Source organism: Calidris pugnax, unplaced genomic scaffold, assembly GCF_001431845.1.
Source record: "Calidris pugnax isolate Ruff unplaced genomic scaffold, ASM143184v1 scaffold27, whole genome shotgun sequence".
Classification (NCBI taxonomy): Eukaryota; Metazoa; Chordata; class Aves; order Charadriiformes; family Scolopacidae; genus Calidris; species Calidris pugnax.
Window position 1 is genome coordinate 11,361,130 of NW_015090893.1, and position 21,030 is coordinate 11,382,159.

The following is a 21,030-nucleotide window of genomic DNA, read 5'->3' on the forward strand; positions in this document are numbered from 1 at the left end:
AGCGGTGCTGCTGCAAAACTGCCACAAGGAAAGCCTAGAGCTTTATTTTTTTTTTTCCTTCACTCCCAAAATGTTAGACACCAAAACATTTGGGGAGCCTGGTCCCAGCTGCAATCCAGCACCCCTGTTTCCCTTGCTTTGTGACTGCACGGGCCTGGTAAGTTGGCAGAACGGGTCAGATGTGGCCTCAGCTGTGAGAATGAGAGAGGTGGAAATGATTGTGAGCCTCACAGTCAATACTCAGTCTTGAGAGCTTGGGAGGCAGCCAGTTGAGTCCTAGTCTGCTCCCAGTTCAGACACAGCACTGCAAGGCCTCAAAGACACCCGAAACGTGGGCAGTGATTCTACAGCTGGCAACATCAGAAAGGGCTTCTTACTCCTGCAGGTCTGCAGAGGGAGCCAGCCTGCTTCTTTCTTGATTCTAGGAAAAAACCTTGCCTTCACAGGAGAGAAAGATACCCCAGAGCAGAGCCTCCCTGCCCCTCCAAGGAGGGCAAGTCCATTAACCCTGCTTATCCAGAGTCCCAGAGGGGTGTCCCATTCCTACCCCGAGCGTCGCAGCCTTTCCCTCTCCGAGCTGGCTGCACACCTCCTCCTCAGCTGGGCAAACTGCAGAGCTGGGCAATTACTGGAAAAGGGCTAGTTTTATTGATTTATGCAGCATCTTTGCAAAAGGTTAACTGCACTGTCATTCACAGCTTTTACTAGAAAATGCCACTGCTGCCTTCAGTATAAGACTAAATGGGCTGAATTATATGGTTTTTTGCAACGACTTAATTTTTAACCAGTGTGGGGTTTTTTTTAAACACTCAGTTCAGATAGACTTGAAACCAACGGTCCTCCATTCATCCTTTAGAGTCAGTACTTTTTTCCAGCTCCCGGGATGAGACAATTCCCTTTCAGTGTCTGGCAGATCCTGCATCAAACCAGAAGGGTAACACCTTGCACTGCTAAGGGACTTAACAAGGGACAGGGTGTTAGTGAAATGGGCCCATCAATCCCACATCTCTGCTTAAGCAAACAGATTTCCAGTCACAGTAAAGCATACAGTGCTGTGGATGTGGGGAAGGGAGGAGAGACTAATGGCATCTTCCCACAAGGCTGGAACACCACTCACTACAGACCTCATGACTGCAACAAACTACAGACTAAAGGACAAATGGATAAAGACCAATGGCTCATCGCAGCCCTGACTTAATTATCCTGAATTAATCTGCTCACACCAACTGCGAATTAAGTTAGCTTTCAAACCTCTAAAGGAAAAATGGAAGTTGCCTTCATGTAGTAGATTTAACTCTGAGAAACCCTAGACGTATCTGTACTAAAAAGACTCTGAATGAGAGGGAAATGTGGAACATGATACCCAAAGGCTCTTAGCAAAAATCGACACCTGTAAGAACTGTGCTTACTTGAAAAACCCTCTGCTCATCTTTCACCTTGAAGATTCAACAGTGAGTGACAAACTGACTGCAAAGTGAATGGACCAGAAACCCAGATTCCTCATCATTAATAACTGCAGCAATCTTCCCAACACTTGGCTGCACTTCTACTACAGCTCATTCCTTTATCAGAGCTATGATTTGGAAAGTAATAACACTCAACCTGTTTGAAATATATTTTGGTTTAGGGCAAAAAAAATAGTAATTTCATCTTACGTTTTGATGGCCCTTTTTTTTTTTCATGTCTATGATGGTCAGAGGATTAAATCTTGTGTTCAAGATTTTGCTTAGATGGACTTTGGAAAATAAAGCACCTACATGGGAATGCTTCAGCGAGTAGTTTAGCAGCTACAAAAAGTCCTGGAGGGTCCCGGATAACAAAATCATTTAACACCAGACCCAGGTGGGAAATGTAACAAAACAAAAAAAAAGGCAAAACCGAACCAAACCAAAACAAAGCAGTTTGAATCACATTCAGACTCCTCTAAAAACAGAGTTTCTGTTCAGTCTCAGCACAGAAGTGGCTCTGGCAAAGCCTTTAAAATTCCACCATCCCCAGAAGAGAAGGATGCAGCATCTTTGCAATAAAGACTGGCCTGCTAGTTAACCTTCTCCTAAGATTCTCCCTTTTACCTTCATTAACTGTTTAAAAAAAAGTATTCTTAAAAAAATTTTTTGTAACCCTCCCCAGTAAAAACTATAATTGTAAAATATATATATATTTCTCAGTCTTTTAAAGATCAAGATTTCTGTTAAATTTTTCCAAGACGGTTGAGTTTGTATGTTCAAATATCCACTGCTGTGTTGGAGATGAAGGGTTGCAGCTATTCATAAAGATCTTTCGGTCACTCTCACTGCAGTCCATACAGCTGCTGCTTACTGGATGGTAGAGAGTCTTGTCCTGGGGAAGAGAAATTTGATGTGAGGTTGCTAAGCAGAGAGGCAAACCTGGTTTAAAACCAACAGAAGGAAGTCTTAAAACCCAAGGCAAGCTATTTCATCACTTGATGTATCTGAAGAAGTTGTTCCATGCTTAACTAGTTGGCAAATGTCAAGGTCCATTCCCACCCCTCAGCATCTGGCCCCATCCTCATGTCTGCACTGGGAAGTTCTAAAGCTGTATCTGAAGGCAGGTCCCCTCTCACCCTGCTGCAGTCACTCTGGCACGCTGCAGGGAGATGGCAAGGACTCGGATAGGGCACTGAGTCAAGAATTTACTTACCTGTTGGTCACAAAAGCATTGCTTAGCAGAAGGAACAAATAAGGACTGAATAAATCCTTATCTACTTTTGGCACAATCTTCCAGTATTCAGATCAAACCAACAAACCCAGCACACCTCTTTGCAAACAGGTTTTGCAAGGGTGTTGCGTCACCTCACTGCCAGCCGTGGACAGGACTGCAAGGAGACTCAGCAAGCCCTGGAGAAGCAGTCCTCACCATTCCTAACCAGTGGAACAGGGGAGTCACCTCTTTCTAATAGAGGGTAATTAATGGCACAATGACAACAGGCTCTCTGTGGATTCTCTTATCACAGCTACATAAAGAGAAGGAATAAAACATGAGTGGTGACATTTAAAGAAAACTAAAGTGCCTGCAGGCAATTGACACCTTAAATGAGAATATGCACTTGCACACACACATACTCACTTTCCGGTATCTCCAGAGCTGGTTCCCCTTCATTCCATGACAATCATAGAGGGTGACAGGGCTGTTGTGGGAAATGGCATCAAAACAAAACTTCTTGGTGTGCTGAGGATCCCCAGGACGGATGTCTTCTCTCCAGCTGAAGGTGAATACCTGCCGGGACAACCAGGACCCTCAGGGTGGCTGGTACCAGGTACAGCACTTTCACCAGCAGCACTACATTCCCTTCTTTGCCCACAGGGTGGGGATGGCTCCAGGGAAAAGATGAAATCTTCTAGAGAAAGACTATTTCCACCTCTGGGGACAGGGACTGCTGATGAGGGGAGTCTGTAGGAGCTACCCCCCGGCCTGCCACGCAGCATGCTAAATGTGCTGCTGCAACCAGCCATGCTCGTTAGCTTGGGTACTAATAGCAGCCTCAAATGTCTCTGCAATGCAGACATACATCATGGATTAAGTGAGCAGCTGACCAATTACAGCACTTCACAGCTAGCAGAAACGGCAGAGAGCTCGAGGAGCTCCGAATTAAAGCCGTCTGTAAACACCCGCGTCTGCACAGGCAGCCTGCAGTCACCTTGAGAAGAGTCTGTCCCACACCTTCTGTGACAAGGGACCAGGAAGCCCCCAACTCCCCACCCCACTCCACAGGAGTGTCAGAAGGGAGATCACTAGGGCAATACTTCCTTGGTGCTCTCTTCTACTGACCCTGCAATGATCTCTCAGCACTTTCAGGTGAAGTGGAAGGAGGGACACTACAGAAAAGAAGAGAAAGGCTTTTAGCTCTAGTAACTCGGCACAGTGTGGCAATGCCTGGCAGGGCTGGGGCCTCCATGAAAGTTGCTGGATGCCAGCACGTGTGGCCTAGAAATCCCTGAGCCACAGGGAGGGGACACAGGAGAACAACTGGTGAAAGTACCACCACCTGTATGCTCTGCTCCTTGCACTGCCCCTGTGGCATTTGCGTTTGGCCACAGCTTGAGCCAGTAGTGTGGTCAAACTGCATCTTCCTTCTGACAATCATGGCTTGACTTATGACATGTTTTAAGCATTGTAGGACTGAATCTCACAAAAGAGAAACTTGTTGAAATGCAGGCCCCACTGTGGAGCTTTTGCTTTCTGCTTTAACAAGGACAGCATGGAAGGACCACCATGTGTATGCCCTGCTCCTTGCACTGCCCCTGTGGCATTTGCGTTTGGCCACGGCTTGAGCCAGTAGTGTGGTCAAACTGCATCTTCCTTCTGACAATCATGGCTTGACTTATGACATGTTTTAAGCATTGTAGGACTGAATCTCACAAAAGAGAAACTTGTTGAAATGCAGGCCCCACTGTGAAGCTTTTGCTTTCTGCTTTAACAAGGACAGCACCTCTGGCAAGGGTGCAAGTGTCCTCTGTGACCAGCACTAGCCAACATGATTCTACAAGGCTACTAGGCAGCTCACCCCTGTCTCAGTGCTCAAGGGGAAGGGCCGTTCTGGGGGCTCCTTTTGGAACCAGGTGGAGGAATGGTCCTCCCTTCAGAGAGATCTCACAAGGCAGTAAGACAGACAAGTAATGAGCAGGGTGCTACTATTTGAAGCGGCATGCCCAAAAACTTTTGCACAAGGAAGCTATTTTGGTTCATTCTCTCTTTTAAATCTCTCTTGGGAGAGAAATTACCACAATCATTTGGGCTCGATGCTACACAGAAGTTCAAACCACATTCTCTCCCTAAACATAAGCCAATACTAATTGTTCAAGATTCTCCTGACACAACAGAAGCTTAGCTTTGGACTGTGCCTGATTAAATTGGTTTCGCTTCCAGTTTTCATACATCAAAATTGATATGCAACAACCCTCCAACTCCTACTACTGAAGCCATTCCCCTGAAGAGTTATGCATGGCTCTGTAATAGAGGCATTGTTTTCTTGATCTTTTCTCAGCTCAGCTGCTACAGTTTAGACAAACTAATATTTCCTTCCCTTCTGTTACAATAAAGCTGTCGTTTCTGGCACCTTATATGTTGAGAGGGTGAATCTATAGCCTGGACGGTTTCATCTCTCTCCAGCAATGGTTGGGTGTTTATAATGCATTTGCCTCCTGTCAGAAGGATGATAGTAAGCGGTTATTGAATGCTCCTGCAGGTTCATTAATATGCATGATCCTCCTCTATCACTTCTTTCAGCACAACCTTTGAAGTTAATATTCACTTTGTTACATATTACAGCTGCCTTGTTACTGGTTTCTTTTATTATTTTGTCATATTGTTTTCTTGTGCTTTCTTTTGTTCACTCTGAGAACTTCAAAGCAGAAGTAAAAGCTCTGCACAAAGTCTGCCAGGCTCCAGACCCTGCCACAAGCACAAGCCACATCCTGCTACAAGCCCATCAAAAATAATTAGTACACGAGCCTTGGGGTGCACAGCACCCTCTGTTCACCTGACAGAGTTCTGCAATGGCCTTCCTTCTCAAACATTTGTTCTTATAACCTCTCCCTCCCCAAATGTATCTAGGGGTCCATGATTTATCAGAGGGACTGTTACCTGCACGTTGTTCCATGCTGTCTCTCCTCTGTCCTTCACACAGTTTTCCAGCCTCAGTGGGGATCCCAGGGCTCCGTGCTTGGTATCCACACACAGTCCGGTTCCTACGTTGCGTATCTGAAATAGCAAATTAGTCACTGAGTCTCCTATTCTTACCAAGTGACAGGAAAGAAGGTTTAAATTGCCTCAAGTAGTGGCAGTATTTGTATGAAGACAAGCTTTGAGACTCCTCACTTAACTATGTATCTGAGCTGGCAGATAACAGCTAGAAGAAAGCACAGGAACTCCAAGTGAGCCCCATCACCAGCTGTACAATAACCTCACAGCAAGGACACAGCAAAGCCCATTAGCTACAGCACTGCAGAGCCCACTGTGGTGTTGTGTGTAACAATCCACGACTTCACTCCTGGGGTGATTCTTTTCCCAGAACACAGCTGACTTGCAAAAACAGGGGTGGTTTTCCTGGCTCTCAGATGGGAAAGCTAAGGAGCAGAGTAGCTCCACACAGTTGCCTAGTCCTTTAGAAATACAACATTTCTGCTATTGCTCAGCTGCCGCCTCTCCCTAGCCCTCCCTGCTGGCATGTTCTGCCTTCTACTAAATATACAACATGCAGAACAAGCCAAGTCCCTATTCTCTCTGTAGATGTGCACTAATAGAAACAGCTGCCTAATTGCCTTCTTTGATCAGGCCAATATAATGGTAGAGGAGTTCTGGTCTTTGAAATGTATCAAGCAGGATCTTTAAATGCTTTCTTGCCACCTTACTCACAGCAAACCGGTGCCGGAGCACGTGGCTAAGGCAGCTCTAACAAACCAAACAGCAGCCTGTTTGCCCACTGCAGGTTTCAGAGCACAAACTTGCCTCTCCCCAGGCAGCTGCCGGAGGTTCCACTGGTGGGTAGAACTTTGGCAAGTCCCACGCGACCTCGTTCATGAACCACTTGAAGCTTTTGCAGTTGAGGTTGTTGCGAAGTTCCTTCTGAGCGGCGACGTCCCCTGCAGAGAGATGCCGGTACTCCGGTCTGCGCTGGTAAATGTACTCTGCGTATTCATCCATCCACACCTCAGCCACTCGCTTCAGGTTCTGTGTGGGTAACAGCCACGTGTGAAAATGAGAGGGGAAAAAAACACCCCAGAACACTGCACAAACCACTGACATTAGCATTCAGAACAGCTCTCATGTTTTTGCTCGGAAGGGATTTTCATTCACATCCACTCTTTCTCTCCAGCTTCAGGATGAAGATTATTTTTATTATTCTCTAGTTCCAAGGGACTTTTAGAAAGATATTTTCAGTTGAGGTCAAAACAGAATCCTGGCACTTGGCCATTATATCTAGCTCTTTGTGGCTAAGAAAAACAACATTAATCAAAAGTTGGGGCTTTTTTTTCCTCTTTTTCTGTAAAGAAGCTAGTCAGAAAGTGATGCTGGTAAATACCACTGGACATTCAAAGGTCCCTGAGAAAAAGCTGCTTTCTTAAATCCTTCTTATTGCATCTTTTATATCCATCTAGGAATGGGATTTGCAGTACTCTCCTCTGGAAAGCTTAGTTCACAATGTTCGTTTTTACCACTATTTTTCCATTTTCTTGGGTAAAAAGCTGCTTAAAAGGAACTCTGAGATACTGCAGGAACACGGAACTTTCAGGTGATGACCCTTCAGAAAAGAAGCAAAAGGTTTACCTCCCGGCAGAAGTATTTTTCCCGTATCACTGTAAAGCTTAATCCACTGTGCAATTCCAAGACAGCAATGAACACCACCCTCTTGGGGTACCCGCCCTGCTGCTTGTCCCAACACACTCAAGAGACCGTTGGACCTTGGACTCTTCTCTGGCAGCACCAGGTACATTCTTGGTGCCACACAGTAACGTGCCATGTGTGGTCATGACTTCAGTGACCCAGCAGCACTGCCCACCTGGCGTGAAGGTGGTCAGGCCAGCAGAGGTCATTTACTCCCAAATAAATTAGGGTGTTAAGAACAAGCAGTGTGCTGGCCCTGCCCCAAATGCAGCCTATACACAACAAGAGCAGGTGCTCATCTCAAGGTGACTGTACGATCTTAGATGCCAAGAAACAGCCTTTCCTACACCTGTGTGCCGTCTCCTTCCAGCACTGTGGGAGCGTGCAAGAGCCAAATACTGAATCAAAAGAAATATAGCTCCTTCCTGAAGAGATGGCACAGACAGGAGAGCACTCTATCGCTCTGACAGGTCATTGCTGGGCTGAGTAATAAATCCCAATCTGTAACTAGGGTGATGCTATTAAACTGGGAAACATTTTAACACTGTGCAAGCCATAAGACTGCAGAACAGCAGGGTACCTTTTTGTGTTGTTTGATTCAGCAGCCTTCCTGCTCCTATGATTTTTTTCTCCCACCAGAGGGCAATGCGATCCCTTCACAATTTGGAAATTAACTGGAGAAAGCTGGTGCATGATAGGCATGAAACTCTTTCCTCTTTGGGTTAGACTAGATTAAGAAATAAGATGGCACAGAAGGTTCCATCGTGGAAAATTACAGCTTGCCTATTCAGTGGTCTGTGATGCTTGAAGTCGAGAGGTCTTTCAATCACCAAAACACAATCACCATGCTGAAGCCTTCTGCTCTTGGAAAGCACAGTTATAAAATGACTGAAGTATTACACAATTAAAGCCGTATCTTGTTTTTATTGGTGATCCCATAGCCAACGCCTGATTGCAAAGTCCCTTCCCAACACCAGGCAATGGCTGATGCCTGGAGCATGGCAGCTGCCCACACATGAGTCTGCAGCTCCCCTAGGCTCTCTTCCCCTTGTGCTACGCATCCACCGTTGCAAAACTGCTCAATTTGACCACTGTACAAATACAATTTATGGACCACAAAGCCTACATTTGCCTCCCATTGTGGGCTGAGAGGAGACAACAGCATGGTCACATTGCAGTCAAACATCTGTCGTGGGGAACACCACTGCCACTTACTCTTGCCAGGCTGACTCCTGTTGGAACCTTGTACGGAACATATTTTCTGTAGATATGACCAACTCTAGAGCAAGGGATGTCCTCCATGCGACCCCCACACATCCATACCTGGGGAACAGCAGAGAAACAGATTCACTCTTGGTTATACAGAGAAAGATGAAGAAGAAAAAAAAGACAGACTTTCAAGTCACGAAAAAACTTAACCCAGATTTTTTACTTTGAAGCACACTCTCTCCCAAATACCCTGCCCTCCTTGCCTTGGTCTCAAATCCTATAACTACCTGCTTAGAGCCATGCAGCGAGCCTTGATTTAGTACAAGTGCTATCAAGCCCAATGGCTCAACAGTTCAATTTTGCATTACTTAGAGAAAAGAACAGGAAAAAAAAATTAATTCCAAGCCCCCAGAGAACAGCACACTTTAAATCAATGTCCGTTCTTACAGCAACAGTAACAATAGTTAAACTGAACTGCCATGTAAGACCTGGGCGCAGGTTGGGTAAGGTTGCTGTAAAAGGGGAAGCCATCTCTGTAGTACAGGTCACGTACTCAGCAAAACACTCCAGGGAATTCATGAGCCTGTTCAAGTGCCAGAAATCAGAAGAAACTGCTACTTTTCCCTGTGGTTATCACTGCTCTCGTATGGTTTCATTGCTGATATGCACTCATTGCTTTTGCAGCCTTACAATTAAGTAGAAAACCCTGCCTGGTGAAAACATAATTAGCTCTAAAAAAAAAGCCCTCAGGAAGTCACTGGAACACACTGCTAGTTGAAGAAGACTACCTTGACGCTTGGTTAACATTTATATTAGGTCCAGAAGTTTCTTTTCCCATCTGGGAAGATTTCACTCTGTGCCAACATTCTGCAATAACTTTCTTTCATTGAGTATTTATAGCATGGATGTAATAATTTTGTCCAAGTGGAAACCAAAGGAGACGTTTTCTGAACCAGGCAATCTACCTCATTAGGCTTAAGGAATATATTCATATGTGCTTTCCAGAGATATCTAATCAATACTTAAAGAAAAAAGTATCCTTCGGTAATGCAAGACAAATGACTTTCTGAATTCTCCAAGCACGACACTGTCTTGCCCTTCATTTTGTCCCCAGATCTTATGCTAATGCCCCGAAGGCAGCAATATTTCAGAAGGTCCGCTGGTGCTGCAGGCTGGTGCAGTGCTCTTGATCTCACTGTGCCTAATTTGAGCCACCGCAGTTCACTGTACAATGAGCTTAGTCAACAGCTTCACACATAGCAGGCAATTCCATTAATATTCTACAGTGACAATATTAAATACTTAGCTTGGAAGAGAAATATTTGGCCAAGGCTGCTGCATAATTATTAGCTCTGACACTAAAGTCCTCTGAGTTTCAGCTCTGTCTACTGGCCCTAATAATTACAGTCATTTGCTGACTGAGTATAACTTAATGGAGGATGGTTGCTCTCAGTTAGAGGAATATTTTTTCACAGGCAACTTCTAAAGTTCAAGGTACTTAATTACATGTCATTATGGCGAGAGAGACAAGAAGAAAGTTGACAAACACTCTTTCTACAGAATTTCATTTCTTTTGTCCCTGCTGCGTCTTGAGAGGCTGGTACAGAAGAGATGAAGATGAAAAACGAAACCAGCACTCAGCTTCTGTGAAGTTTCTAGTGGAATTAGAAATGTTTTTTATTCTGTAGTTGCTGTACTTTTTGCTGCAGAGGGCCACAGTGTGATTTCTCTGCTAGGAAATTAACGGGTAGACTGAGAAAACAAGAATTTGGGGATGTTTTGTGTTTCTGTAAATGGTTTGTGTAATACTGTAGGAGCTGCAACAGATCTGGGAACTATAAAAACCTGCAGGAAGAGCTGAAGAAGGCTCAGTTGCACAGGTACCCACACTCACCAACCCGCATCCTTACCCTGTGCGCTGCACCCTGCATCATGAAAGCCCTATTGGCTCGCAAGCAGCTCCATTTTAGTGCAACACAAGCCTGAATGAAAACACCAGCTTGTTCTCCTTGCTGCCTGCCCACAGGATGCCTCACTTGCCCCTGATCTCTAAGGAAAGGCTTTCAATCAGGCCACTGAGAATACACACAACTCCTGAAAACACGACTTCCTGAAGTAATGTGTGAGAAATAGAGCCGGGCAGACAATAGGCAGCTGGAGAGGAGAGCGCTGTCCTTGCACTGCAGATCTTGTGCAGCAATAATAGAGACAGCACTTATCCAATGAGTGGCACAGGGAGAAGCAGGGGCTATGGGAAGGCAGACAGAGCTGACAATATGTTGGGCCAAGAGCTCCAAGCTGGTACAAGACTCCAGGCACAGAAGATGATATTACATGAACACATGTAATGATACGATAAGAAAAGCTATGTAACTGAGTTAACTGAACAAGTAAAATCTAAGATCAGTTTCACGTGCTTTTGTCCTAATCATGCTTTAAAATATTTACTCCCAAATGATGCTGAAACTACCAGTGCTGCATGGAGGTAACGGAAAGCTTCCCAATTCCTACTAGCAGAGCTCAGTGACCCTTTCAAGGTACTTTGCCAAGTCAGTGCCTTTTTAACATTGCCTCATGCTGCAAGTGACAGTATGGCACTTGCAGTACAAATCTAATTTTAAAAGCATGCTTCCCATTCATTCATTGCTGCTTTGATTTATTTTATTAGTGAGCTTCTTTGTGTGGTGACAGAACTCATTACAACCTCCATAAAGACAATTACCAGTCCTTATCTATAAAACTGGTAGAAGGGGGAGAGGGAAAGAGCGTGATGTGCATTGGTAAAACACAGCTAACAAAAGCATGAGAAAGCTGGAGCTAAAGGTCAAGGAAATCACATCCAAGGGTCTGTCAAGGAATAACTGCAAGTGAAGCAAACCCAAAATAGCTCTGTACTAGCTGAGGGAAGGCTGTCACTCAGCGATAGCTGGTTGTTTTTAAACAAGATTACAGTTCATAGCCACGACACACCAGAACTTACACTGCTAAAAATACAGCGCCTTCAAACAGCTGAAACAGCGCTGTTCCGTGGGGCAGCACCTTGTGCCTTCCCATAGCACTGACTGTCACTTACTGTGTTCTCCTTAGGCCAGAATAACCAGTTTCTTCTTCCTGTTGCTTTACGGAAGGGCGAGATGGTGCCTCATCTCCCTGGCTGACATGACAATAAACATCAGAGCCTGAACTTGACGCACTTAATTTCAATCAGCCCTTTACTAGAATGCCGTAAGAACGAGAATTAAAGCTGGTCAGGCAGGCAGTGCTTTATACAATGATCTAATCAGATCTCATTAGGAGAGAACAGGAAATTTCTCTTCCTCCTCGGGCACATTTTTACCAATCTACATTTTGAGCTAGGACTCTAGCAGCTGACAGACCTGCTAGAATTAAGAGAAAACCTGGCTATGCTGAGGTCAATGGGCACACTGCAACAGATTTTTCTAAGGCCACAATCTCACTCTAATAATAAAACCACATACAAGGGAAGTAAAATAACAACACCGGTGATATTACTTCCATCTTCTCAGTGGCCTGGAGAGCTGTAACTCCATATTCATAAAGCGACTCGAGAGCCTTTGACTCACCTAGTCTGCTATGAAAGCACAAGATAATATGCTACCTATTCTCTACATGGGAACGTTATGCTGATCCAATTCCCTTCCTGCTATTGCAGAAAACAATGTCACATCAGACAGCTGAACCTTTCTCAACCACACAGGACAATACTGCAGTTGGTGTGCGAACACAAATTATCTGGGTATACAAGGTTTATGATTTCCAAAGACTGCACCATGATGAGTCAGTGCTTCCCAAGAGAGGGGAAAAAAACCCACAAAGCAAAGAGCCAAGCCTTGAAAAGAAAGCTGCTTCTGCAAGCCATGCCAGAAATAATGACCATGGGATGGACCAGTGGAGAGAAGCTGGCTCGTTGTCTGAGCACACACTCAAAGGTGGGAAGAAAAGGACACTGTGCATAAGTCCAGGGGGTTCTCTGCATAACAAGGTAGGTGAGAAGATTAAAGCAAGGGCAACCAATAATTCAGGAAAATCATAATCCTCTGTATTGTAAACATCAGCTGCTGTTGCAGCTGGGACCTGCTGCTTTATAAAAGATTGAGGTAACTCAAAAGGCACTGGGATCTCTGTGTTTGCACAGTGCCCTCTCTCACGCAACATACACCAGCACGGCCCCTCCTTACCGTCTGGAGCATTTTAAAGTAATGATAGCACTGTCCAATATTCACATTTCAGAGAGTGGAGGGGTCCACTTTCCTGCTGCTGCTTGGTGGGAGGTTACTCTGGAGCCCAAACCAAGCACAGAGAGTGAACAGAGGCCAAAAATTCAAGTTAATCGTCTGAAACCAATCTCTGCATCACCAGATAGGAAGGGAGAAAAAGCCACCCTCTACTGCAGCTGAGAGACATAGAATTAAGCAGCATGTGATGGCTTTAAAAAAAAAAACACACAAAAAAAAGCAGCAGAATGCCCGGCCTGTTTCAGTGTGGGCAAACGTGAGCTGCTGGAAAGTGGTGTGAGTATGTGCCTGGAATAAGCAGCAGAGGCTCACAATCAGCACTGACTCCAGCGACACAACTGGAAATGCTGTCAGAAGTGATCCCTTGGCAGCTGCCCCCCAACTACGCACCTGCCAGGAGGCCAGTGGCCAAATGTGAGTCACAAATGTGCTGCTGCCATGGGGCAAAGGAGATGCATGCATTAGATATGCCAACAGAAGCTACGGAACACTTGGATTTGTTGGAAAACATGCAACACGTTTTATGCCATGGAAATCAGGAGAAGGAATCCCTCTTGATGCTTTGGGAAAAGGATGTGGAAAAACACAGTGATCTACAACCACCAGAGTAAGCACAGAGGATGTTTCCTATTGCTGAAGAGAGGAGGGAAGACCCCGAGTACTGCCCATCACTTTTGCCTCCCCCTTAATTGTTCTTTTCAGGGCAACTGTTGATATGGCTTGTTTGCACCAAGCCCACTGAATTTTATGAAGGCTTTAACATCTCTAAATTGCAAAACAAACTTTTCTGAAACTGAACCGATCTATCATGTCACAAGTGACATTCCAGATTCTCATTCTTTGCTCTTAAAGTACAACGTACAGTTAAAGGATTGAGAGCAATCAAGGTCGAAGGTACAAAGTACATCTATATTTATGCCTAGACAAGTCACTTTTTCCTCTTCTGTTTCCTCATACCCAAAAAATCAGAGACAATGTATTCACGGAGGAGAGGTGTGAAGCAGTTCAGTGAAGATAACATAAACCAAACAGAACAGAAGCCACAAAAATATTGGAAAAGAGGCAACGTGATCACAAATAAAACTGAGCATAGTTAAGTGCTGTACAAAGTCGCATTTGCAGAAAGGAAAGTTTAAATGCTCCATATGTACCATGTCGAATTAAGTACATTAATCTCAAAGAAAATGAAGTGGTTACACAGGCAGCAGAATGTAGGTATTTGTTGAGTATGCAGGAGTATTCAGAAAATCGGAGCTATTAAGCTGTGTTTAGAACAGGAAAGACACATTGTCACTTTGGGTAAAGTATTCAATTTTGTTCAAATCACTGCAGAGAGATACAAAAGACCAGGAAAACCTGTAAGTGAGGAGAGGTATGGAAGTGACTCCCAAAAAGCAAAAGAAAAGCCCCTCAATGCTGGCCACTGAGCAGAGAAACCACGGCTGTAGAGCTAGGGGCAGCAGAAAGGAAAGGTAACAAGCGCTGCACAGAAATAGCTGTGTGTGCTGGTTTCTCCATTCTCCAAAATACAGGAATGAACTCAAAGGTCAGCACCTGGTGATCCCCTGGGATGGAGGAGATGGGTTCTTACACCAGGCAGATCTGCAGAGCAGTTTGCCTGGAGCCTTCTGCACGCAGCGTTCATGAGAAAACAAGGCTCATTTGAATAAGTGTAACGCCTGCAACGAAAATTCAAGACTGCAATCTTCCTGTTGCATCTGATGATGACCTGAAATAGGGAGAGCCCTGACCTGTAGCAGTGCTGGGTTACGGCACTGAGCTACTCTGGATACACTCAGGTCAAGAGAAGGAAGAAGAGCGTATTTTCTTGAATATGGAACGGATAGACTGAGTCCTTCATTTCTCATTCAAAAATTTCTGGTTTAAGGGATTGAGAAGACCCAGGAAACTACAAACCAGCAGTTAGAAAATTTGTTCCTAACTTAAAATTCACCTAATTTATTTTTGTGTCCCCCCCAGCATGCTACATTTTCTAGTGATGTTCGGTGTACACATTTTGTACAAGGAGTAAGGCTTCTATTAGCAGAGTTTGATCCACCCCTCCAGCTAAATGTTTTTTGAGGTGCTCAGCACTGATAGTTCCTCTGTTGGCTTGCTTTCAGCCTGAAAGCTTCTTCTCAGAAGGAAGCTGAGCCAGCTGATGACAGAAATACGTATGATCTCAAAACAGAAAGAGAAGAGGCTCCTAAATAAACTTGTTTATTTCTAGTCTCTCAGCAACAGAGCTCTGGATTTTAAAATAAAGGCAAAAAAACTGTAAAGCACAGTCCATACATGGCCAAAAAAGAATATGCTTAAGGAAAAAAACAATCTACTTCTGGTGGGGCCTGGGAAGGCCAGATCTGATGCAATGGATCAAAGACCAGCAGTACTAAAGAGTACCTGCACCCATAACTCCCAGGCACAGGAATGGACTCTTTGTTAAAGCCGGGCTGTAAATTTGGCACACTTACAATCTGAATTCCCATTAGATAATAAATAATGTGAAAGCAGGTACCCCATGCCTAAACCCAGAGCTTTAAATTATTTGACAGTGCCCCTTTAACTACAAAATCTCAGTCTGCTTCTAAAGGTAAAAACATGGCTCTAAGCTCGCCAGGAAATGTCATAGCTTCATAAATTCTATGAACAAACCTTCTATTCTTGCAATTCCAGCAGAATTATTAAATCTATCAGCCACAGATGAATGTATCAATTTATCTTAATTTCTGAAAATACACTGAGCCTCTTTCAGTCAAAACTTCATTTTTCTGTTGCACAATGAAAGAAAAAAAGGGGGTCTTTGCAGAGATTAATTAAAGCAAATTTATCCCTCCATAAATTACCGTCTCTGGACTGAAATAAAACACAGTGTGTTTCAGAGAGGATAAGCAAACAGATGAATGAAGTAGTCTTATTTCCTGCAGATCAAGCAGTGTGACTCTCCGCTGTGGCATTGGAGACAAAGGGCTTCCCCAGCCACTGTCATCACTCTTGGAAACCAGCATTTTCAAAAAGGGCCAAGGAAAAGAAGCCGAATTCTGCCACCGCCCTCCCCTGCAGAGAATGACATTGTTACACAACTTCATTACATGCAACACAAAGGATAAATGGCTCGAACTGTAAAGACATCTCCAAAGTGGGTGCTCCCCAGCCCTCCCTTCCTGCTATCATCACAAAGGACAAGGGACGTCCAATGTGACTTCATTACTTAGGTTTTTTCTGCAAGCAAGCAATGGAAGAAAATACATTGTATTGAAAACAATCCATTTCTTGCCTTGTTTGCTGCACAGTAGTACACGGTAAGTATGTATGTACAGTAACATGGCTCGCTGAATCTAGCTTGGTACACCTCTTCATTGCATAGTGGCATCAGTATGTATGTATGGTAACTCAGCTCGCTGAATCTAGTTTGGTACACCTCTTCATTGCATAGTGGCATCAAGAACTAGGAACCTGCTTTGTGAGGGATCAGTCATAACTTTGTTGGGAAGACAGATGAGGAATTTTAGCTGTCAAAGCATCGCTACTATCTTCTAGCCTCGTGGTGAAGCCAATGAGCTTAGTTCAGTGGCATCCAGACACCTATGAGATTATTATATTCAACCTCTGGAAGAGAAACCACATGGTGACTCAGTGTTTAACACAGAAATCTTTACTCGATTCGCTCCAGGCTATGGAAAGGACTTCCACCACTGAAGAGAAGAATAGCCACCTCCCCTTCAGTGGTCTGGGACATTCCAGTGGGTTTCCAAGAATGGATTTCAGTGCCATAATCCAAGGCAACACAGGTACCAGTGGTCTTCGTGGGTCACAGTTACTTGTTGCTATTAATAGGAATTTTGGTCAGCCAGCTAACTCATTTTAAAGGCCTCAACAGAACAGCTTGGTCAATCAGTAAGTAACAACTGTCCCCAAGCCCGGCAGATAATGACCTGAACTTACTGCCAGCAACAATGTGATTATTCCAATTGCTGAGGATTTTTTACAGGGTAATTAAAAGTCTCTGTTCCTTGCAGCCAGGTGTCAGATGGACTGAGTACAGACAGAAAGTCACTCCTGTCTCTGGAAACTCAAGTTGAGCACTGAGGTACTCAACTGAGGTACTCAACTGGGCAAACACTGAGGTGCCTGAATCCTCCTTCCCTCAAGGAGGAGAGTATTTCATCTTCTTGCCAGGGTGAGCACTAAGCAGCCTAATGGTGAGAGTGAGCTCTACTCAAGCAGGCTTACCCTTGCTGGGAAGAGCACATGCATCTGAAGCTGTGACCACAGAACAGGGGACAACCCAGCTAATCGTGATCCAAAATTGACCCTCACAAATGCAACCAGTTTGCATCATCGCTGCTTCTGTGTACTGCCTTACTACTCCCAGCTCTTTCACCTTCAGTCACACGCAAAAGCAAGGACAAGATAGATCATTCACATTCTGCGCCTCAGAACAATTCTTACTTTTCAAAACAAAAGGAATTTCCAGAGAACATTAGCTCACCTTAAAGGATATTTCATACTGCTCTCCTCCCCATATCTCCAGACCTGCATCATACCCTCCCAGCTCCCAGAACCACTTTCTATCGACTGCAAACAGTCCTCCAGCCATTACAGGAGACCTTAAGGAAAAACCAGACTCCATATTACAAACACATTCAAAGATACAGTTCTCTAGCTAAACATTTAAAAAACAAAGCAAGAGTTGACAAATATTCTTTCCACCACCCAGTGTTCCCAGTGCCTTTGCAGCCCTATGGGAGCATCAAACAGTTGCTTTTGCATTATCTACTAATTTCCCACTTGCAAATGAGGAGGACCAGACTGGGCTCCCTTCAGAACCAGTCAATGCCTCTTCTCCAAAAAGGCAAAAGGAGAGTTCACGTTAAATGACAGGATCTCTCCCAGAGGGACCCATATGCTGCACAAGCGGTGCTCTTTGACTCAGGAGAATGATCAAGTCATTGAGCATGACCTCAAAAGGTGTTTTGTTGGGTTGGTTTTTTTTGAACACTGCAGGAGTGTAAAGGACAGCAGAGGTGTCTCAGTGTTGGCAAGCACAGCAGCAGCAGAACATAACTTGATCACAGATTTACTTCTGCAATGCACTGCAATCATCAAAATTGCTGTAATTATTCTGCTAGGTTTTCTTCTCCCCACACCTGGGAATGACATAAGCTGCCATTGGTCTGTTGTTTTTGGCAGAGCATTAGGGATACTAAGTTATGTTTGAAAGATCTCAGTAATAAATGACCACATTAAATGTTACACATTACAGTTTCAAATGAAATGTTAACTTCTGCGGGAATTAAGGTGGCAAAAAATAGCAATGAAAAGGAGAACGTTCACAGCTACCACACAATGCATTTCTTTTAAACCAACAAAACAAACAGCTGCCAAAAAGCAAGTAGCTTAACACCAGCTTCTGACTTTTACTACACTGAGGTTTAAACCAACCCTGTAACAGGGTGTTATTTTATTAGCCAGCTCTTAGCACAAGGCGTTTCAGTAACTTACTCAAAAGGATCACTGGGATCAAGTTTCTGTAACTCAGGAGGAATAGGGATCCTCTTGTAATACATCTCCCAGTCAAATGCACCTCGCATTGCGTCTCCAGCCTGAGTCTCATATCCAAAGTGGTCATGATCAATAACATCGATCATAGGGCAAACGATAGTCTTGCGGTTTCGGGCAATGCGATCTGAAGATTGGAGAAACATGTTAGAAAACCTGCACCAGTTGGTTCCTTTAACCATGAAATTACAGAAAAGAGCATCAAAATATGAAGTTGTCCAAGAAACGACAACAATTCCTTCTCGTTTGTTCTCTTTCAGGCAAACGCTCCAATTTATATCAATTTATCTGGTATTTCTGCAATAATTGAGATATTCAAGCTAGAACTATTGAGATAAAACCACCAGGCACTCATGATACAGTGACCATCACCCAGAAGCAGAACAGAAAGACACAGCCACGCTACCACAGATACCTAAACCGGAGGCGGAACACAGACAATCTTGTACTTCTCGTTTTAACAAGTGACCGAGATGTGAACCCTTCCTGCAGTGATTCACAGCCAGGGCAATAACCCATCGTACCACCTACCTTTAATTGCTACGCCAGAATCTGGCAGGAAGCGATTCAGACTAATGGCATAACTACTCTCAGCAGGCTCAAGAAATGCAAGTGTACCTCCTCCCCTCAACCTTTTTTTTTTTCCCAACCAAATAATACAAGACAGGATTAATTCCTGCATAAACATCTGGAACTTCTTAAATACTTTATTACTGAGACGGTCTCTTGTTGGAAGTTAACTTTCAGAGCAGAGCGACAAATGATGTTTCAGCTTCCAATGCACGTCAAACAGAAATCCTTTCTATGCTTTAAAATTAAAGCATACTCTACGTGTTCTCATTTAAATGGCATTTGAGCTAATTCCGTCCTCCCTCCCTGGGGCTCATGAAGCTGCAAATGTTTTACACTATCGCCAGATAGAAACTGTAGTGAAAGCAACAGCAGCACCATCCAACAGTCCTGCTGACAAATCTGACTAGTTTTTCTGAAACCTCCACTTGACTATTGTTGCCATGGTTTACTTGACAAAGTCACACCTCAGAGAGAGCTTTGACAGGTCACTTGCAATAGGGTTGGAAAGCAGCTTGGTAGTGGCCAGAGGCATGCAGGTACCAGCAACAGAAGGCACTGTCCTTTCGATTAGTCATCCTTGAGAAGAACTGACATTGTAAAACTGACGCCTCCTTGAAGATGAAGAACTGTCTTAGAAAGGACTGCACATGTTCTGTAAATACGTACCAGCAGCTGTCATTCACAAGAAGTATTTTCCCCAGGCTTGCAGACTATGAAGTTAAATATAGTTATGTATGACAAAAAACCCCTAAAAGCTACTTACAACCTGGATGCAAAGATCTTTTTTGTATCATAAAGCCGGTCCTCTCTGCAAGCTGCTGAATGGCCATGCAATAGTTTGCTCATCTAGCAAGCTGTAAATTATTTAAGGTTTCTTTTAGTGAGGAAACAGAAGAATATGATCTCTGCTCTTTAATTAAGCAAAGCCTACAATAGGGTTATTGTACAGTGCAGGACAGAAAAAAAATTCTGGTACTAAAGACTACAAGTTGCCAACAATTCACCTAAATCTTGTGGTTGGGTGGGTTTTTTTTGTTTGGGGGTTTTTGTTTGTTTGTTCTCTCTTTTAAGACATTTCATCTTCCTTGTGGCCACTTAGAGCATTAGGGGAAAGCAGAAGGGGGGGAAATAAAACAAATTCAACACCAACACCTCCTGTCAGCTCTTTAGCAGTTCAGCCTTCACCCACGTCCAGCCCCACACCTTACCCAGCAGAGGAGGCAGCCAGTTCACGTTGGCCTCGCAGTGGGAATCCAAGAAGGTGATGACATCCCCAATGGCCACCGAGGCTCCCAGCATCCGAGTTCTTATCAGCCCTTCTCTCTTTTTGGTTCGGAGGATTCTTACATTTGGGAACTGGGCCATATAATCTTCCAGGCGTTTCTTCAAGTGTTCTGTATGAAAATGAGAAATTTAAACACTGTAACAACTAATTTCTTTAAAATGTGGTTCCTGTCTTTGGAAGTAGGTCCTGAACAGCTAACAAATGCAGCAGCAGGAAAAAGGAAGTAAGAATAATTTCATTTAAATGCAATGTTTAAATGTAATTTCTTAACCAAGATATCTGAGAATGTCCCAAAACCTTAGCAGCAATTAAAAAAAAAAAGAAACAAAAAACTAGGAGGAGATGGGAGAAGTGCAGGATGAGAAAGAAAACATCAGAGGCAGGTGGAAAGGGATAAAAAGCCAGCTGGCAGACCTCTGGCAGAACTTTAGCCGAGCAGACTGCAGGGGTTTTCAGACACTTTTGCAGAAAAACCAGGACAATTTACTTTCAGAAGTAAACCATACCCAAAGCATTTGTGTTTGGTTTCTTCAAAACACAAAATGTGACCAGCCATGGCAAGGTACGTGACTCACACATAAATAAAAAGCAGCAAAAAGCCTAGTGAAACATTTTCCAAGCCAGCAAGGCAAGGCATAGCCACTGCATATACTTGGATGGCTACATAAAATGCTTATCAGACGAGACATTTGCATTCAAATTTGAAAATATTTAAGCTACTGAATACGGACTGGAGCCACATCTGAATTAGCACATTCACTTGTGGTCACTACGATTAACAAGAATTGAAACAGGAAAGCT

General features: G+C 44.0%; 1 protein-coding gene across 1 annotated transcript in view; it reads right to left on the reverse strand.

The window, feature by feature from the left end:
- Nucleotides 1–773: 773 nt before the first annotated feature.
- The window catches only part of GALNT10 (polypeptide N-acetylgalactosaminyltransferase 10), a 92,017-nt gene continuing 71,760 nt past the window's right edge, over nucleotides 774–21,030 (reverse strand). Inside the window, exons 5-12 of the mRNA XM_014948073.1 lie at nucleotides 20,153–20,338; nucleotides 18,315–18,498; nucleotides 17,302–17,419; nucleotides 8,560–8,667; nucleotides 6,469–6,690; nucleotides 5,605–5,721; nucleotides 3,088–3,237; nucleotides 774–2,340 (exon numbers count right to left, since the gene is read on the reverse strand). Coding sequence (XP_014803559.1) covers nucleotides 2,173–2,340; nucleotides 3,088–3,237; nucleotides 5,605–5,721; nucleotides 6,469–6,690; nucleotides 8,560–8,667; nucleotides 17,302–17,419; nucleotides 18,315–18,498; nucleotides 20,153–20,338 — 1,253 coding nt within the window. The 3' untranslated portion in view covers nucleotides 774–2,172. The remainder of the gene's footprint in view (nucleotides 2,341–3,087; nucleotides 3,238–5,604; nucleotides 5,722–6,468; nucleotides 6,691–8,559; nucleotides 8,668–17,301; nucleotides 17,420–18,314; nucleotides 18,499–20,152; nucleotides 20,339–21,030) is intronic.